Source organism: Scardinius erythrophthalmus, assembly GCF_964197995.2.
Source record: "Scardinius erythrophthalmus genome assembly, chromosome: 21".
NCBI classification, from domain to species: domain Eukaryota; kingdom Metazoa; phylum Chordata; class Actinopteri; order Cypriniformes; family Leuciscidae; genus Scardinius; species Scardinius erythrophthalmus.
In genome coordinates this window covers 14,488,801-14,505,950 of record NC_138241.1, presented here as the reverse complement: position 1 = coordinate 14,505,950, position 17,150 = coordinate 14,488,801, and the positions used below count along the sequence as shown (strand labels likewise).

At 37.8% G+C, this 17,150-nt stretch overlaps 2 protein-coding genes across 2 annotated transcripts in view; both read left to right on the top strand.

Annotated features, from left to right (window-relative positions):
- tarbp1 (TAR (HIV-1) RNA binding protein 1) overlaps nucleotides 1–8,729 on the top strand; it is a 36,951-nt gene extending 28,222 nt beyond the window's left edge. The window contains exon 29 of the mRNA XM_081351409.1: nucleotides 8,219–8,729. Within this exon, the coding sequence (XP_081207535.1) occupies nucleotides 8,219–8,390 (172 nt within the window). The 3' untranslated portion in view covers nucleotides 8,391–8,729. The remainder of the gene's footprint in view (nucleotides 1–8,218) is intronic.
- Nucleotides 8,730–11,418: 2,689 nt separating this feature from the next.
- On the top strand, nucleotides 11,419–14,634 carry LOC308681999 (5-hydroxytryptamine receptor 1D). The gene is made up of 2 exons (XM_081351410.1): nucleotides 11,419–11,668; nucleotides 13,251–14,634. Exons 1-2 carry the CDS (start codon nucleotides 11,663–11,665, stop codon nucleotides 14,514–14,516), a joined length of 1,272 nt encoding a protein of 423 aa, XP_081207536.1. The 5' UTR covers nucleotides 11,419–11,662; the 3' UTR covers nucleotides 14,517–14,634.
- Nucleotides 14,635–17,150: the final 2,516 nt, after the last annotated feature.

The following is a 17,150-nucleotide window of genomic DNA, read 5'->3' as shown; positions in this document are numbered from 1 at the left end:
AAATATAAGTGCATAAAACCCAAAAATTGGATCGCTCTTAAATGTGTCGCTCCAATATACAGTCTGTCCGGTATTTTTTTTTTTTCCACCTAGACAGCACAAATGTATTGTGAGGATAACCTACATTTATAGTCCGAATACTGGCTATCAATGTGCATGACGGTAAGCAAAGTTCAGGATAGAGCTGTAAGTTAAACAACTAGTTGGTTATATCGCAGAGCTGTTTATGAGAAATCTTGAGCACATAAATTTTTTTATAAAAACGTACATTTTAAGAAGGTTTACCACTGTTATGACAAGCATTCTGAGACATATGCAAAATACTCGCGTTCTTCCGAAATGATTGGCCTTTTCGTTTGTCGTTGTTTACGTAATGCCCCGCCCCCTCAGTGTGTCTGCCAATCAGAAGCGGGGAATGTCAGGGAATGTCTAATTATTTAAAAAATAAATCAGGTGGTATTTTTTTGTGTACATCATTGTTTAGCGCATACAGTATTTATAAAATAACTATTTCATATTAATTCGAATGACAGTTCAAAAAAGGCTGATGTTAGACTTTGTAATCATGCTATTTTCTTATTCCATATCAGTGATAAATTGTTTAATTCTTTCTGGTTTGTCGTATGTATCAGTATCTTAGGGGTGTAACGGTACATGTATTCGTATTGAACCGAAACCATACGGGCGTCACGGTTCGGTGCTTAAATTTACACGGAGAATACACGGTATAAAAATAAATAAAACTCGCGTGCAAATTAATTAATGTAATGCGGAACTACTGTTAGATACGCAGGTCAGCAAATCGTTTTTCTACAATTTCGTACGCTATTTCATCACTAAATTCACTTTTGAGAACATTTGATGCGAGAAATCAACTGTAGATTTCAAATATTGGCATTTTTACGAAAATTTATGGCGAATCGAAAATGTGCTCAAACGTTTTCGGAAGTGAGAAGAATCTCCATAAGCGAAGCTTTATTGTTATGAATATACATTACATTGTAGTGTGCAGTTGTAGTAATCCCTTGAGCTGAGGATAGGCTTAGGCGATAAAGCCTGGCTGTTATCGTCAATAATTCTCGTTATGTTTGGGTAGGCTACTGCAGACGGCGTCTGTTATTGCGCAATACCAGCAAGAGCACATCGTCTCAAACTTGGGGTTCTAAACATGCGTCAAAACCGCCGCCATCTTTGAACAGGGGTCTTGCCATATGAAGTAGCTAGGTAACGCTGCTATCTCCGCCTATACTTCGATTTTATGGATGATACCGGACTTTTGTGCTGCGTATGGATGTTCACACGAACGAAACCTAAACCAGACAGCATGGGATTACATTTACTCTGTGGATGGTAGTAGTCAAGTTGTTTTTTTATAAGTTCAGTGTACATTTCTCTGCTTGGAGGAAGAAAATGAACTGTGATTCTCGCACAGCTAATAAACTGTGAATATTCTTTAGATATTATTTGAAATAACTCTTGTGTTTAAAATGTACAATATGCAGGAGTTGATCCTCAATACCCATTTTTGGCTGCATGTGCTGTGTTGTTCCTAACTTTTGATTTTTTACCGATTGTACTCAAACCTTTTAATAATAATAATAAAAAAAAAACCTGTAAGTATACAGTCCTAATAGTATGCTGGTCCTCTCCCTGTCAATCTTCAAACAGTACATCCATGATTATTATACATAGAATTCCGCAAATCTTATGTATGTGTGCGTTTTGCACAAGGACAGTGGGCTCAAGGGCTTGTTTCTTTTCCTTGCAAACTGGGGATGGAGGTGTGGAAGGAGTCGAAGGACACTGAAATTTGTGAAAATGTCAACTGTTTAAAGCCTTTCTTTAAAGTGAATTTCGTTTTGTATAAATTGTATCTTAATTTTAATAAATTTTATTCATCAACAAATTGCTTGTTGATATAATCATGGAGGCGTCCGCGCGGTAACTTACTTATTGCACGTTAACTGGAGCGCATCTCATCCTAACTTAACGAAACTCAGCCTATGCCTCACACAGACATGATAAATACATCAAATACACAAAGCTTAAATAGTCTTTAAACGAAATAATTTAAAACGAAAGAAAAAAGCTAGGCTACTCTCTGATTATGTAATCCATTATGTGCATTTCTCTCTCTAGGCGCGTTCACTACGGAGATGGCGATCGTCAACTTCATCTCTGCAGCCGAGTCGACACTGTCAGAAGTTTATTAATAAAAATCAATGCACGCGTCACCGGATTTACAAATGCACTTCTTGCTTGTTGCACGCACACATATTATGTCGAAATAACGAGATATTATGTTGAAATAACATTATTCTTAATAAAACATCTTTTAGAATATTTGATTGAATGCTGAATGTTGCGCTTGTTCAATTTAATAAAATAAAAAATTTAATTGTGATCATTAAAATAATTGAATATTAAATATTTAGTGGCCAAGTTTTGCTCATTTATATATGTATTATATAGCAATAGTTTATTCTAAGTTTACTCAAGTGGAAGAATGTGACTAATAAATGTAGGCCTACTAGCACTATGCATTATATTTTGAAAAAGAAGTAATTATCTTAATATCAAAACCTTAAATTTCCTCTGGACTCAATGATAAATACATGACTGACCGTTGGAACGAACCATAAAAACTAGAAAATCGCATTTCATGACGATTTATGGTGATTTTATTTCCGTTAGACCTTTGCCTACATTGACGCTGATGCATTAAAGAGGAGGGGCTCCCCTGTTCCAAGATGGCGGCTCTATTGACGCATTCGTTCCAATGAACTGCCGTATAGACCCCTTCAATGTTTGTAAACATCGAACGCCTAGGTTGGGTGCGCGCGCAGCATGGGGTCAGAAAATGGTGCGGCTAATAGACCGGCATATTGTGTCAAGGGTATGCACTGTCTTTGCCATCACAGGAACGGGAACAGAACCATAATAAACTTGTTTTAGCTAATGGCGATTGTCTGCCTGATACGAGTCCTGCACGGGTTCGGACGGGTGACCTGCAAATTTTGCTCAAACGAGTGAAAAATATCCAACTGTGTCGGGTCGGACACGGGGGAAATACGGGTCTAAACACGGGTTTAAAACTATCACATGCAAACGTAAAAATATATTCATATTTTTAGGAACACGTCTACAAAAATATGCCTGTATTTCAAGTTGATAAAATAATTTAAAATCCACATCAGTTTATTGGCCCACGCGCCACGCCCTCCCAGGATCTTTCACTTTTAAAATTTCATCACTGCGCGTGCGATCTGCTTGCAGTCGTCGAGATGGATGCTGAGGAGTTAAAGAGAAGAATAGCTAGTGGAGATTGTAAAGTTGTCGACAGTCATCAAAAATCAAGTCCAGTGTGTGGGAGAAATTTGGAGTTATCTGAAGAAAATTATTGTGAAATGCTTGCTGCATTTTCGTGTTGGATAGCCGTAAATGTGGATCTTCATCGCCAAGGAACCACGCAGATATGTGGTAACAAACCAAGCAGCTCTGTCGAACAGTACTTTTTCAAATTTAACACTGTTAAGTATGTGTATTTTTTTATATAATAAACGGGCAGACAGGGACAATGCTACGATCAAAGATGTTCGTGTTTGTAGTGTTATTGTGTTATTGACAGTTAACGTTATTGTGACAACAACGGTATAAGTTAGTTAAGCTGGTAAGTAAACAAATGTTTTCTGTAAACTGTAGACTGGTTTAATAGTTAGGTGAAGTTCGATATCTGGCATTAATTGTGACCTGTGTCATGCTAGCCTACTTAGCAGATAACGTTAGCAGTATCTATCTGAACCATAGACTGTAAAAAAAATAGATCTGAACAGATATCGTCTATTTTTTTTTTTAAACGGATGAGATCCTGCAGGAATCCTAAAAAAACTTGACTCCACAACCGGTGTGATTTTAACAGTCCACGACGCAACAAGTAGGCATTTTTTTCTTGACGAGAAATTCTCTGGTTAACACACAATTCAATGGGATGGAATGAACTTTCTGACCCCGACATGCGCACTGCGAACTTAGAATTTTCCTGTGACGTCAACCGTGAAGGGGTCTATACAAGGCGACATCTAGTGTTTATATCTATGTCAAACTGTCAGCAGCGTTCTGTGTGCTCGTCACCTTGTGAGTTAATTCTTCAAAGAACAACTAGCAAGAGCGTTCTCCCCATAGGCAGTATAAGAAGGTTCTCCCCAAGAACACAGGTCTGTTCTTTGCATTCTTGGTTTTGAGAAACACCCTAGGTGTCCCTAAAGCAGGGGCGGATCTAGAAAAATATTTATGGGGTGGCGAGAGGGGGGCAGGAATTTTTGAGGGGTGGCAAAATATGGCAGACGTATATACTGAATTTAATCACAGTTAAATTGGCCATAACTTTTAATTTGTCATTCGGTATTACTACTCTTACCAATACTCCTATCGATCCGGTACTTTAACGGTATTCTTATCGGTTCTTTTTGTTATATTAAAAAAAAGGAAAAAAAAAAATTTAGAACACAATTAATATTGTTTTATATTTTGAAATGTAAAATAAATATCTATAGCAAAAGAAAAAGCAATGCTTTAACAAAACAAATAAAACATACGTTATGCAGAAGGGTGCAGGCTTTTGTGTTTTATATAAGCTACATAAGACATAGGACACCAAAAACAAAGTACAAACACATGGTCAAACAAAAAAAGTATACAATTAAACAAATATACAAATTATATACCCAGTGCTTTAATTTCAGTAATGTCTACTGACATTACTGTTCAGGAGTAAATATGGGCTAAAAAGACATCTAATAAAGTCAGATTTAAAATAACACTGCATAGTTTATCATAGATAGATTAAAGCTTATATCATTCAAGAGCTGCGACAGATTTTCTCTTTGCCCTTTGTTGTTTGGTTCACATTAATGGAGCAATCGTCAGCAGGTTTATTAGACTGCTGCCTCTTTAAGACCAAATGCAGATCTAATCACTATTACGCATCATATTTTCTTCCAACCATTAACGCCCATACTTAATCCTATTGTATTTGTTATTTCCCCAGTTGTAACCTAGTTTCATTGCTGTGATATCTGAGAGAAATTGGATTTAATAGGACCGCTTAGCTAATCAAATGATCGATCTCCTAACTGGCACTGTTTGTGTGTTGTAACGTCGGCGTAACGGCGACCATCAGTAAACGTTATGGATACAAACAATATTTTATATTTTTTATTAAGCTGTTCTTGTCTTTACTAAAATAAAAAGTAGGGCAATCAAAGGGAAGAGTGCTCTTACAAATCACGAGGGAGTGATTTGACCGCTGATTTTGGCTAACGTAATAGACTCGCTGTTTTTGCTGAATCGTCTTTAGCATACAATACATTCATTACAAATGTAACTTTAAGTTAAACGTGTATTTAAACTACACCTGGGGAAACTCACTTCACCTTCAGAGGCTCTGGGGCAGCAGTCGGGTTGCAAGACACTGCTTACTGCAGACAGATGCACTGTCTGTGCAGCCTGCCCAGGCTGCCCTGCTGCTGCCAGTGGTGAAATTTCATTTTCGCGGGGGTCGCTGCCGTGCTGGTGATGGGTGAAACCTCTATGGGTGAAACCATTGTGAGGGGGAGGGGATTCTAAATCGGCGATTTCTGTTTGAGAGGAGCTTGTTGCGGGTCTCCTTGACCTTCAACGTGTATAGGCTATGAACATAAAATATACTTAAAAAATATGATCTGATTTATAAATGGGGTGGCAACAGGGGTGGCAAGACTGTATCCCAGGGGTACATTTGATACATTTCAGATTAATATATTTGTTTTCCTTAAAATTTGAATTAACAGTAACTTAAACACTTTGCAGTTTGAATGGTGTCCTGTATAAACAAAATGACGGAGTATGTTTATATGTTTCCACTGTTCGATCGCGCCCGCGCCTCACACACACACACACACACACACACACACACACACACACACACACACACACACGATCGCTCTCTCTCTCTCTCTCTCTCTCTCTCTCTCTCTCTCGAAGTGATTTTAACCGAAGTGCATACTTTGGTGCTGCTATGATATTGCATATCGCCACGATTTAGGGGCCGGGCCGTTCACATGTTTGTGCTCTCACGCCTTTTTTGAACTGTCATTATGAAATGTATTATAATTATAATTTTACAATAGCTCGAATTAATATGAAATAAAGTTATTTTCTAAATACTGTATGCGCTAAACAATGATGTACATAAAAAAAAAAACACCTGATTTATTTTTTATCTAATTCCCTGACATTCCCCGCTTCTGATTGGCAGACACACTGAGGGGGCGGGGCATTACGTAAACAACGACAAACGAAAAGGCCAATCATTTCGCAAGAACGCGAGTATTTTGCATATGTCTCAGAATGCTTGTCACAACAGTGGTTAACCTTCTTAAAATGTACGTTTTTATACATGTTTTATGTGCTCAAGATTTCTCACAAACAGCTCTGCGATATAACCAACTTGTTGTTTAACTTATAGCTCTTATCCTGAACTTTGCCTACCGTCATGCACATTGATAGCCAGTATCCGAACTATAAATATAAGTTTTCCTCACAGTGCGTTTGCGCTGTCTTGGTGGAAAAAAAAAAAAAACAATCTACAAATCAGCCACGATCCAGAAAAAAAAGCACACAACAGTGAAGGGGTGAATCTCTACAACATCAAGAGTGCAAAACACACACACACACTCACACACATATTTAATCACACAAGAACACACACACACACACACACAAATGAAAGCTAATTTTGGCACCCATCTCATTTCAAAAATTGCTTTCATGAGGCCTAGGCTTGACTCTAAAATTAAAATTAAATACAGCTTTAATAGTAATAAAAAAAAACTCTATAAAAAAAAAACTTATATTCAATGGGAAAAAAATGGGTCATAATTATTGCATAAATATTAAATATAAATCATAAAATTATCTCAAAACCAAAAAACAACACCAAAAAAGAAAAGAAAAAATATTATAAAAAACAAGTAAAAAAAAAAAATTATGATTTTTTTAATATATATTAATCCCGCCCTCCGGGTCCATTTGGACCCGAAGGTCCTGAGTGTGACTGTTAAACGAAGGACCCCAGTGCGAGTCTGGCCTTCGAGATGTAAGTAGCTAAACCAAAACAACTGTTGGGGATAAAACTATTAAACGTGTAACAGAAACAATCAGTTTGCAAAGACTGTATCAATCAAAGCTCAGCTTTGGGAGACTGCGAGAAGAAGAAAAAAGAGATAATGTGATTGACCCTTAATTGTTTAAATACATTTTGAGGCCATTGTACAAGTGATGTGAAAATAGAAACGTTTCAGTGTGCGCTGACGGTGCAGTTTAACATTATGAGGCTAATTGATGTGTCTCTCCCTGTGAGATTTCCTCACCTCTGAATGCAGAGAGAGGGAGAGAGAGCGGGACATGTTCTGACATGCCAAGCGCTCATCAGCAAAACCACCCAACATATTATTTAAAAGCTTGGTTTATTAGTTCAATCAGCACCTGCACTTCTTATCTGACCTCCTCAGCAGGCCTAGATTAAATTAGTTTTTCACATTTTACAGCATTTTTACAGAATGCATTTAAAGACCATGTAAATATTATTTTGTTTTATTAAGCTTTAAGGTTATCTATATGCTAGTGTAGGCCTACTTATATATTTACAGAATGCATTTAAAGACATTCAGATTTAAAGATTGAATTTTTTTATTTTTTTATTAATTAAGGTTATTATCTATATGCTAAAGTTGACAAACTTTCAGTAGATAGGCTATACACATTAACATTTAGAGCCTTTCTCTTTAAGGAAGATGTAGCAAAAAATACAGATGGCTGATCTTGTCCTAATTTTTGTCCAGTATAATTCCCAAATAGAATTTCATTTTCCATGTGCTTCTTCCAAAAGGAAATAATGCACTTTTTTTGTTGAGACATTAAACAGGGTAAATGTTTTAAACAGAGACTGCTGAGAAAGCAAATTGGTCAAAATGATTGGGCAAATTAATTAAAATAAACATGCTAGTTATAGGGGATATGTATCGTAGAACTGTGAATGGTGGGTGGATATCAGCTGAGCTTTCGCGGGTGCAGATTTTGTGTGGGTCTGCTCATTGGCGTAAAAGTACCATTTTAAATGATTTTTGAATTCCGCTTGGTGCGGTGCATGACTCTAAAGTGTCTGTTTGTCTCCGAACAGTAATGAAAGGGAAGGCATTCCTGCAAACCTGCTGCAGCTGGTGGACGTGTGTGTGGAGATTCCTCAGAACGGCATCACCCGCTCCCTCAATGTGCACGTGAGCGCCGCCCTGCTGGTGTGGGAATATACCCGCCAGCATTTAGGACAAAACCCCGCAGCCCCTCGGTGCTGAATTTGCTGAGCAAGTCTTCTGTGTTTTAGCAGAAAACATCTGTCAGTATTTGGGAGATGTTGCATTTTACACCATTTTTCTAAGGAAAAGTTGATGCAGAAGATGCATTTTGCATGACAAGACTCACCAAATTTGATTACAAAATATAGAAAACTGCTTCATTCATATTTAAATATGGCATCTATCCATATACCGTCTGTTGTTCCTTTTCCTTCCCTTTGAGTTTTTATTTTTCACTCTGTATTGACAAGTGTTGTTTGATGGTTTTATCTTATATTTTAAGAGAAGTATTTTAACATACCTTTGAATTTCGATTAAATAAACAGTTTTCTCTCTCACAATGACTAAGTTGATATTTAATTCACATTTACACATCATATTTGTTCCCACGCATGTAGCATGGAAAAATGCAATGCAAAAGGTCTCAATTAATCACATCCGTAGCCGTTGTAATCCCTTGAGAAACTAAGCATCTGTGTAAATATAGACTGTTTAAATGAGCCACATATTCAAGCGGTCTGTTTTCTCTAGCTGTGTAATTCACAAGTCAAGCGTTTGATTTTTCCATGTTGTCATCGCTGTGGATAAACTGATGAAGGGACCCTGGAGATAGTAAAGTGCACTGTCAGGTGCTCACAGGGCAAATGAAGAACCAGAGAGGAGTCAGAAGCAAACTGTCTGCTTTATTTTTTGATCAAATACTGTAATATATTCTTAAATGAGCTTTTTGCATTCTTATGGAAGATTGATTGATTTTTTTTTTTAAACTGAATGGCCAGGTTGCTTGTGACGCACCTGAGATCGGGATATCAGACTGAGTGTTTTTAAATGGAGTCCTCGGCTGGTGAGTGGTTTGATTCAGATGAGCCTGAGTTTCAGATGCGGACTGCACTGAGGAACTCAACCGTTCTGTCGCCTCGAGCGCGTCTGGTGCTGGAGACTCTGATGGTGCTGATGAGTCTGGCCGCAGTGACGGGTGAGCTTTACACTACGCTTCATTAGTGTGTGTGAATGCCAGAGACATGAGTCGTGTGGACATGAGAAAGTTTTGCATTTGATGTCAAACTATATATTTTGGATGAATTATTATGGTATCAGATCAAATGATTTGTGATAAGTTGTATTAGCTGTAAACATGAAAACATTTTCTTGTGAGTATTGTTTTGACTGATGACATCATCCTGCAGGATATGACTATTTTGGTGGGAAACGTCAACCCAAACATCAAGTATTAGCAATCAATTTGATGAAGTTTGTAGTGTGTTGTGACATTATGTGATTTTGCCTTTCTCTCAAACATTCCATCCTGTCAGATATTAGTATGATCATTTCAGAATTTAAAAATTCAAAACGTTTTGGTAACACTTTACAATAAGGATTAATTTGTTAACATTAGTTCATGTATTAACTAACATGAACTAACAATAAGCAATACATTTGTTACTGTATTTGTTCATCTTTGTTAACATAAGTTAATCAAAACCCAGCTGTTTATTGTTTGTTTATGATAGTTCACAGTGCATTAACTAATGCTAACAAATCCAACTTTTGATTTGAATAATGTATTAGTAAATGTTGAAATTAACATTAACAAAGATTAATAAATGCTGTAGACATGCAGCTGTAGATATTACTAGTTCATGTTTACTAATGTTGTTAACTAATATTAACTAATGAAACCTTATTGTAAAGTGTTACCCATATTTGGGGTGATGTCAAGAAATGAAATAAATCAATCAAAACTTACTGTGCTGTAAGATTCAGAACTGAAAACTCTTTACTCATTCCAAATTAACAATTGAAACTAAACTGCAAAATCATTGCAGACATATGTGCTTTTGTGACGTCACACTCATAAACACATTGACACAATATCTAAAAAATATTGACATTGTCATGATTTCTTTTTTTCTGACTTTTATTTTATTACTTTATAATAGAATTTGTACAAAATTAATAAAAAATTAATAAAAAGTGTTTATTCTGTTGTGCTTTTGTTCCTCCTTTTCAGGAAACTTTCTGGTCATTGTGATTGTGGCAGCCACAAAAACCTTCCACACCGTGACCTCCGTCCTGATCACCAATCTGGCCATTAGCGATTTCTTAGTGGGAATCGGTGTCATGCCGTTTGTGGCAGTTTCTATTATGAACAACGGATGGGTCAACTACAATGTTAGTACATAATGCTTTACATCCAACATTTATAACTTAAAGGTGAAGTGTGTGAGATGTCTGAACCACTAGCGAGACCAAACGGAATCGCAAAAGTAATGACCGTTTCCAAACGAGTTTCCCAACCATTCGCTGACCAAGCCATTAGTCCCGCCCCCAAACTCAAGCCATTGGTTGAATTAATGTTGCAGGTTTAAGGCCTATTCATAATAAAAATGATAACGGAGGATAACGTTCTTTTTATTATAAGTACCCCACAGTTTTAAATGCTCAGAGCTCTTAGTGATTTCAATTATACCGTTCCTCTATCATTATAGTTTTGGTGTAGACTTCACTATTCTCTTAGAGTTAAAGGGTTAGTTCACCCAAAAATGAAAATTCTGTCAGTAATTACTCACCCTCATGTTGTTCCAACCCCGTAAGACTTTCGTTCATCTTCGGACCACAAATTTTTGATGAAATTTGAGAGCTGGCTCACTCCTTCATAGGCTTCTTTGTAATTGAAACTTGTCGGCCCAGAAAGTTAGTAAAAACAATGTTTAAAATATTCTAACTGACTACAGTGGCTCAACCATAAGTTTATCAAGCGACGAGAATACTTTTTGTGCTAAAAAAATAAAATAAAAAAATAACGACTTTATTCAACTATTCATTTTCTTCTGTGTGGGCCTCTGAGTGTGAGTTCACGTAGTGTAACAGCGCAGCGCTTCTGGGTTGTACGTCAGAACGTAGGCTCACTATTGGCCAGCATTACACGCATGACCAGCGTCGGCCAATAGTGAGCCTACGTTCTGACGTACAACCCAGAAGCGCTGCACTGTTACACTACATCAACAGCTTAGGAGAATGACATGGAAGAGAAGAGATGGTTGAATAAAGTAGTTATTTTTGGTTTGTTTTTGCGAACAAAAAGTATTCTCGTCGCTTGATAAACTTATGGTTGAGACACTGTAGTCACCTGGACTATTTTAAACACTTTTTTTTCTTTACTATCTGGCCGGCAAGTTTCAATTACAAAGAAGCCTATGGAGGAGTGAGACAGCTCTCAGATTTAATTTTTGTTCCGAAGATGAACGAAAGTCTTACGGGGTTGGAACAACATGAGGGTGAGTAATTACTGACAGAATTTTCATTTTTGGGTGAACTAATGCCTGTTCACCCAGATAACCGCAACTATAACGATAACTAATTACACCAATGAATGACAACGTTCTGTTCATTATAAGCTCTTTAAAGTCAGAAGGGTTCTTATTGGCTGTCAATGTTTTTAACATTCATCAGTAGGAAAAAAAGTGCAGAGGTACCGAAGTCAGTACTGAATTTAAAAAAAACTCTGTCGATACCAGCATTTCCCTCTTGCATTTTGAGCGCTGTTGAACGGATACTTAAACCCCTCTGATTGGCCATTGCGTTCACGTGCACAACATATTTGTCTCTAAATTGGCCATTGTGTTCACACGCTCAATCTGTGGTTGGCTACCATGATCAAAGCTTCAAAAACATGTCGTCTTTGACGCTCTTCATCAAGCGCTTACACAGATACGCTCAGGAGCGTTTGTAGATATATTAGGGATCCGCTGATAGATGCCTGCTTTTAAAAGCTCTTGTGTGTATCTATGTAAGCGCTCAATGAAGAGCTTCGAAGATGTCATTGTTGATCATTGTAGCCAATCACACACATATATGTTGAATGCGTTATCACAATGGCCAATCACAGACATGTATGTTGAGCGCGTCAACACAATGGCCAATCACAGACATATATGTTGAGCGCATCAGCACAATGGCCAATCACAGACATATATGTTGAGCGCATCAGCACAATGGCCAATCACAGACATATATGTTGAGCGCATCAGCACAATGGCCAATCACAGACATATATGTTGAGCGCATCAGCACAATGGCCAATCACAGACATATATGTTGAGCGCATCAGCACAATGACCAATCGGAGGCGTTTAAGAATCTATTCAACAGCGCTCAAAATGCTAGAGGGAAATGCTGGTATCGTCACAATTTTAAATTTCAAAACTTGGTTCCTAAGTCGGTACTTTTTGAAAACTCTACTAGGATGATTGACATTCTGAAACAAACATAGCAATGTTTTGCATAGAACCAGTGTTTATTTTAACATTGATAAAATGACATACATCACCTTTAAGTTGTTAAAGTTACAAAATAACATTCTGAGTAGGGATGCACTGATGTAAAAATTTAGGCGAATACCGATATTTCTTTTTATTTGAAAGCCGATAACCGATATTTTAACAGATAAATCTAAATCCAAATTTTTATATTATTTTTGAGAGCCTAATCACAAAAACAAAAGTCTTACCATTAAAAGTCGTGTCCCAAGCAATTTTATGTAGCCTATATGACAGACTTGCGCTGCACATGCTGCACTTAACTGAATCTTCATTTTTTTTAAGTGATTCTAATCATATTTCAAGCAACTCTAAACCATCATGGTGAACAGTGCACATCTATAGTGTCTGAGCTGAAGGAAATAATCCCTTATTTATCGTCTTTAATATATCGTCCAAATTTTCTTATCAGGCCAATAACAATAACATTAAAAATGAACATATCCGCCATATCGGTATCGCCATATATATCGCGCATCCCTAATTTTGAGTGCATTAACAGATGTTTTTGCTCATTTTGAACTCTCTCTTGATCTTCCAGGATCTATGTCTGTATGTCGGCTACACATCCTCAGTCTACTGCACCGCGTCAGTTTTAACCCTTGCCGCTATTGCCCTGGACCGTTACTTCTCCATCGTGGACTGCCTGCGGTACGGTTCCCGCTGCACGATATGGAGAACCGGTTCCGTGGTGATATGGATTTGGCTGCAAGCTACGTTGACCAGCTGTCCTCCTCTCCTCGGCTGGAGCAACATCAGTTTCGTGGCTCCCATGTACAGCTGTGCCGTGAACTGGGCCAACAGCCCAAGCTACACGGTCATTATGGCCTCCTTATCTTTTCTTCTACCGGCTATAGTCATCCTGTTCTGCTATGTGAAGATTGTCCGCGTGGCACGATACCATGCTAGGAGGATCCACAGTTTGGAAGAACATCTCCAGCGGAACAGAGCCACATCTGTCTTGAATCTCCAACACTCATTCATGGACACCTACACACCATCCAGGCTGATTTATTACGTGAGTGGGAGGTTTGTGACGGATCAGTTGGATGTTCCTGATGAAGTTGCTCCAGATGCACCATCTGAGATGTCTTCCAAGCCAACTGGTGGACGTCTGCACTCTTTCATGGCTCAAATCAATACCAGTAGCCCTCAACATCCCAGTCGACCTCAGCATCATGGAGTTCTGAGGTTATTTCTGGTCATCGCCGCTTTTTTCTTATGCTGGACGCCCTATATCAGCGTAGCTCTGGTGCAGGCCACCGAAACCGCCCTGTCCCGGCCCAGGAGCATTGTTCCCCCGTCTGCTGTCACTTTCTCCTATTGGCTGGTGCTGTTTAATTCAGATATCAACCCGTTGCTGTATGCGCTCCTCAGCAAGCGCTTCCAAGGTGCCTTCCAGAGTTTGAGATGGAAGATCCAGGCCAGGTTGGGATGTGTTGTGGAGAAAGTAGGAGCTGAGAGATCTACAGGTGAAGGTGAGAGTGACCCCACTAACAGATCGACCCACAGTTCCACGGCGCACTCCAGAAACGACGGGGAGTCGACGTACTCTTCCGTTTTTGCTCTCAGCTCTCAGTTTCCCAACAGCCTCAGGGAGCAACTGAATAATGTTCTTCCGCTGGCCACTTGTTCTCGTCCTGTTTGTCATGAATGTGGCGGACGGGGTTCGAGGGCGGTGGACCACCTGCAGGTTCCCTCCAAACAGCGTGAGCGGAACAGACTCCCTTATTCTGCTGCTACTAAAAAGAAACAAGCCACATTCTTTTATGGACAGATCACAGTTAGAGTGGAACATATTTGCTGAGTGCATCACATACAGTCCTGCATAATGAAAACAAAGCTGAATGTTATTTGTATTTTGTGGGTGGATGATTATTTCAATGGAATGTTATGGGTTCAATAAAATTTAAGTTCTATGAGGCATTAAAAAGTTTAAATAATAATATTGCCATAATGAGGTTGTAAAGAAAATGTAAAGTTTTACAAAGACAACTGAAAAAAATAAAAAAAATTAGCTTTGCCACCACAGGAATAAATTACATTTTAAATATATATTAAAGGGTTTGTTCACCCAAAAATGAAAATTCTGTCAGTAACTCACCCTCATGTTGTTCCAACCCCGTAAGACTTTCGTTCATCTTCAGAACAGAAATTAAGATATTTTTGATGAAATCTGAGTGCTGGATCACTCCTCCACAGGCTTATGGAGCGTCTGTGTTGCACGTCACCACGTATCACACATGACCAGCGTCGGCCAATAGTGAGCCTACGTGGTGACGTGAAACACAGACGCGCTACGCTATTACACTACGTGAAAAGACTCGAGGCCCAGAGAGAAGGAAATGAAAAGTGGAATAAAGTTGTTATTTTTGTTTGTTTTTGCGCACAAAAAGTATTCTCGTCGCTTTATAAACTTAAAATTGAGCCACTGGAGTCACTTGGACTATATTAACAATGTCTTTAATACATTTTCTGGGCCAGCCAGTTATAGTGTCCATAAGCCTGTGGAGGAGTGATCCAGCTCTCAGATTTCAGCAAAAATATCTTAATTTGTGTTCCGAAGATGAACGAAAGTCTTACGGGGTTGGAACAACATGAGGGTGAGTAATTACTGACAGAATTTTCATTTTTGGGTGAACTAACCCTTTAATATTTAAGAATAATATCTGTTTTTGCCTTGGTGAGCATAAGAGACTTGTTAAAAAAAATCTTAATTGTTCCAAACATTTGACTGCTATCGTATATATTTATATAATGGATTATTTGTAAAATATATATTTTTCAATATTTAAAGCAAAGGTTTTTGTTTATTATTTATTTGTTTGCTTGTGGTTTTAACACGGGCCAGTGTTTTAGAGGGCTTTAAAGCAGAAAAAGGTGAAGGTCATATTTTCTTTTAAAGCACTTACATGAATTATTCAGTACAAAACTGTATTTATTTTAGCTTTTAACTGGTCTAAATCTTCACCTTCACTTTTTTTAGGTGGACCTATTTTGTATGTGGATGAACTCGAGGTCATGCGTTGCTGACATAATTTCTGTAGGTTGTGGCTTGTCATGTTAAAGATACTGGGGTTTACCAACGTTACGTGTTTGTGACATTTAAGTGAACAAATGAAATACCATTTTTACACAAACAAGGTCAGTAAACAATTTTGTTATATTAGCCTCACGGTAACTTTATTTTAAGAAACTATTTTAATGTTTCCTTATAGGTGCTTTATAATAACTGCATTTTTAATTTGTACTGCCAGTTATATTGATGACTTTTATTTTCGTCTCAATTTCACCATTACTATCTTCACTCTGATAAAAAAGGCAGATTGGTAATATAAAACAACACATGGATTGGAACATCGATTAGTACAAAAATAAAATTTCATCATGGTCTTTAAACTATGTATTATCTTTTTTTGTAAATTTGGAGTGCTGTCAGTACAGAGAACAACGACAAAAATCGGTGTTGCCTACACCGTGTTATCCTCTTTTTAAAATTTGCACCCTGTTGACTTCAATGGGGCAAGTATTAAACCTGCTTTTAGCCTCTTAACATCCTTGATGTGTCATTACAAGTGCCCAGCCATGTGAGTGATTCCTTCAGAGTCAACACGCGGTAAATCTGACTGCAGCAGATATGCAAGATATGAATAAAAATGATGTTATTTCAGCCAGTGCACATACCTGTATTTACATCCTGTTTTCGGTTGAAGTCCACTGTAGTCGATTGTCGAGCTCACGCGCATAGGTTTAGTACGTACGATCATGCGCCCAAACGTACTGTGCGTACTGTGGACTTCGACCGAAAACAGGAAGAAAATATAGGTATGTGCGCTGGCTGAAATAATTTTTATTAATATCTTTCACATCTACTGCAGTCAGATTCACCCGTGTTGACTCTGAAGGAATCACTCACATTAGCTGTGCACTTGTAATGACACATCAAGGATGTTAAGAGGCTAAAAGGAGGTTTAAACATTGCCCCATTGAAGTCAAAAGGGTGCAAATTTTAAAAAGAGGATAACACGGTGTAGGCAACACCGATTTTTGTCGTTGTTCTCTGTATTGACAGCACTCCAAATTTACAAAAAAATGAGCTCAATGTTAAAATTGACCGGAGTTCTCCTTTAAACGAATTAACATAACTGGCAGCTTTTATCTAATCAAATTTTGACACAAGGTATATTCTATTTATTAAAACATTCCACAAATTCATTTGATGGATAATTACTGAAACCCACTAAGATGGTCTCTGTGAAATTGGGCATGTTAAAAAAAGCATTCATTCTCAGCATAAGCCTGTTTGATATTCATCAGTCTATAGGATTGGTTTGTTTAGAAACAAAACACAGAGAAAATATAGATTTACATGGTACATGTGAAAACAGACAAAGCGGATCTAGTAAATGGATGATTTATTTGTTTTCTTGTCATTTTCCTC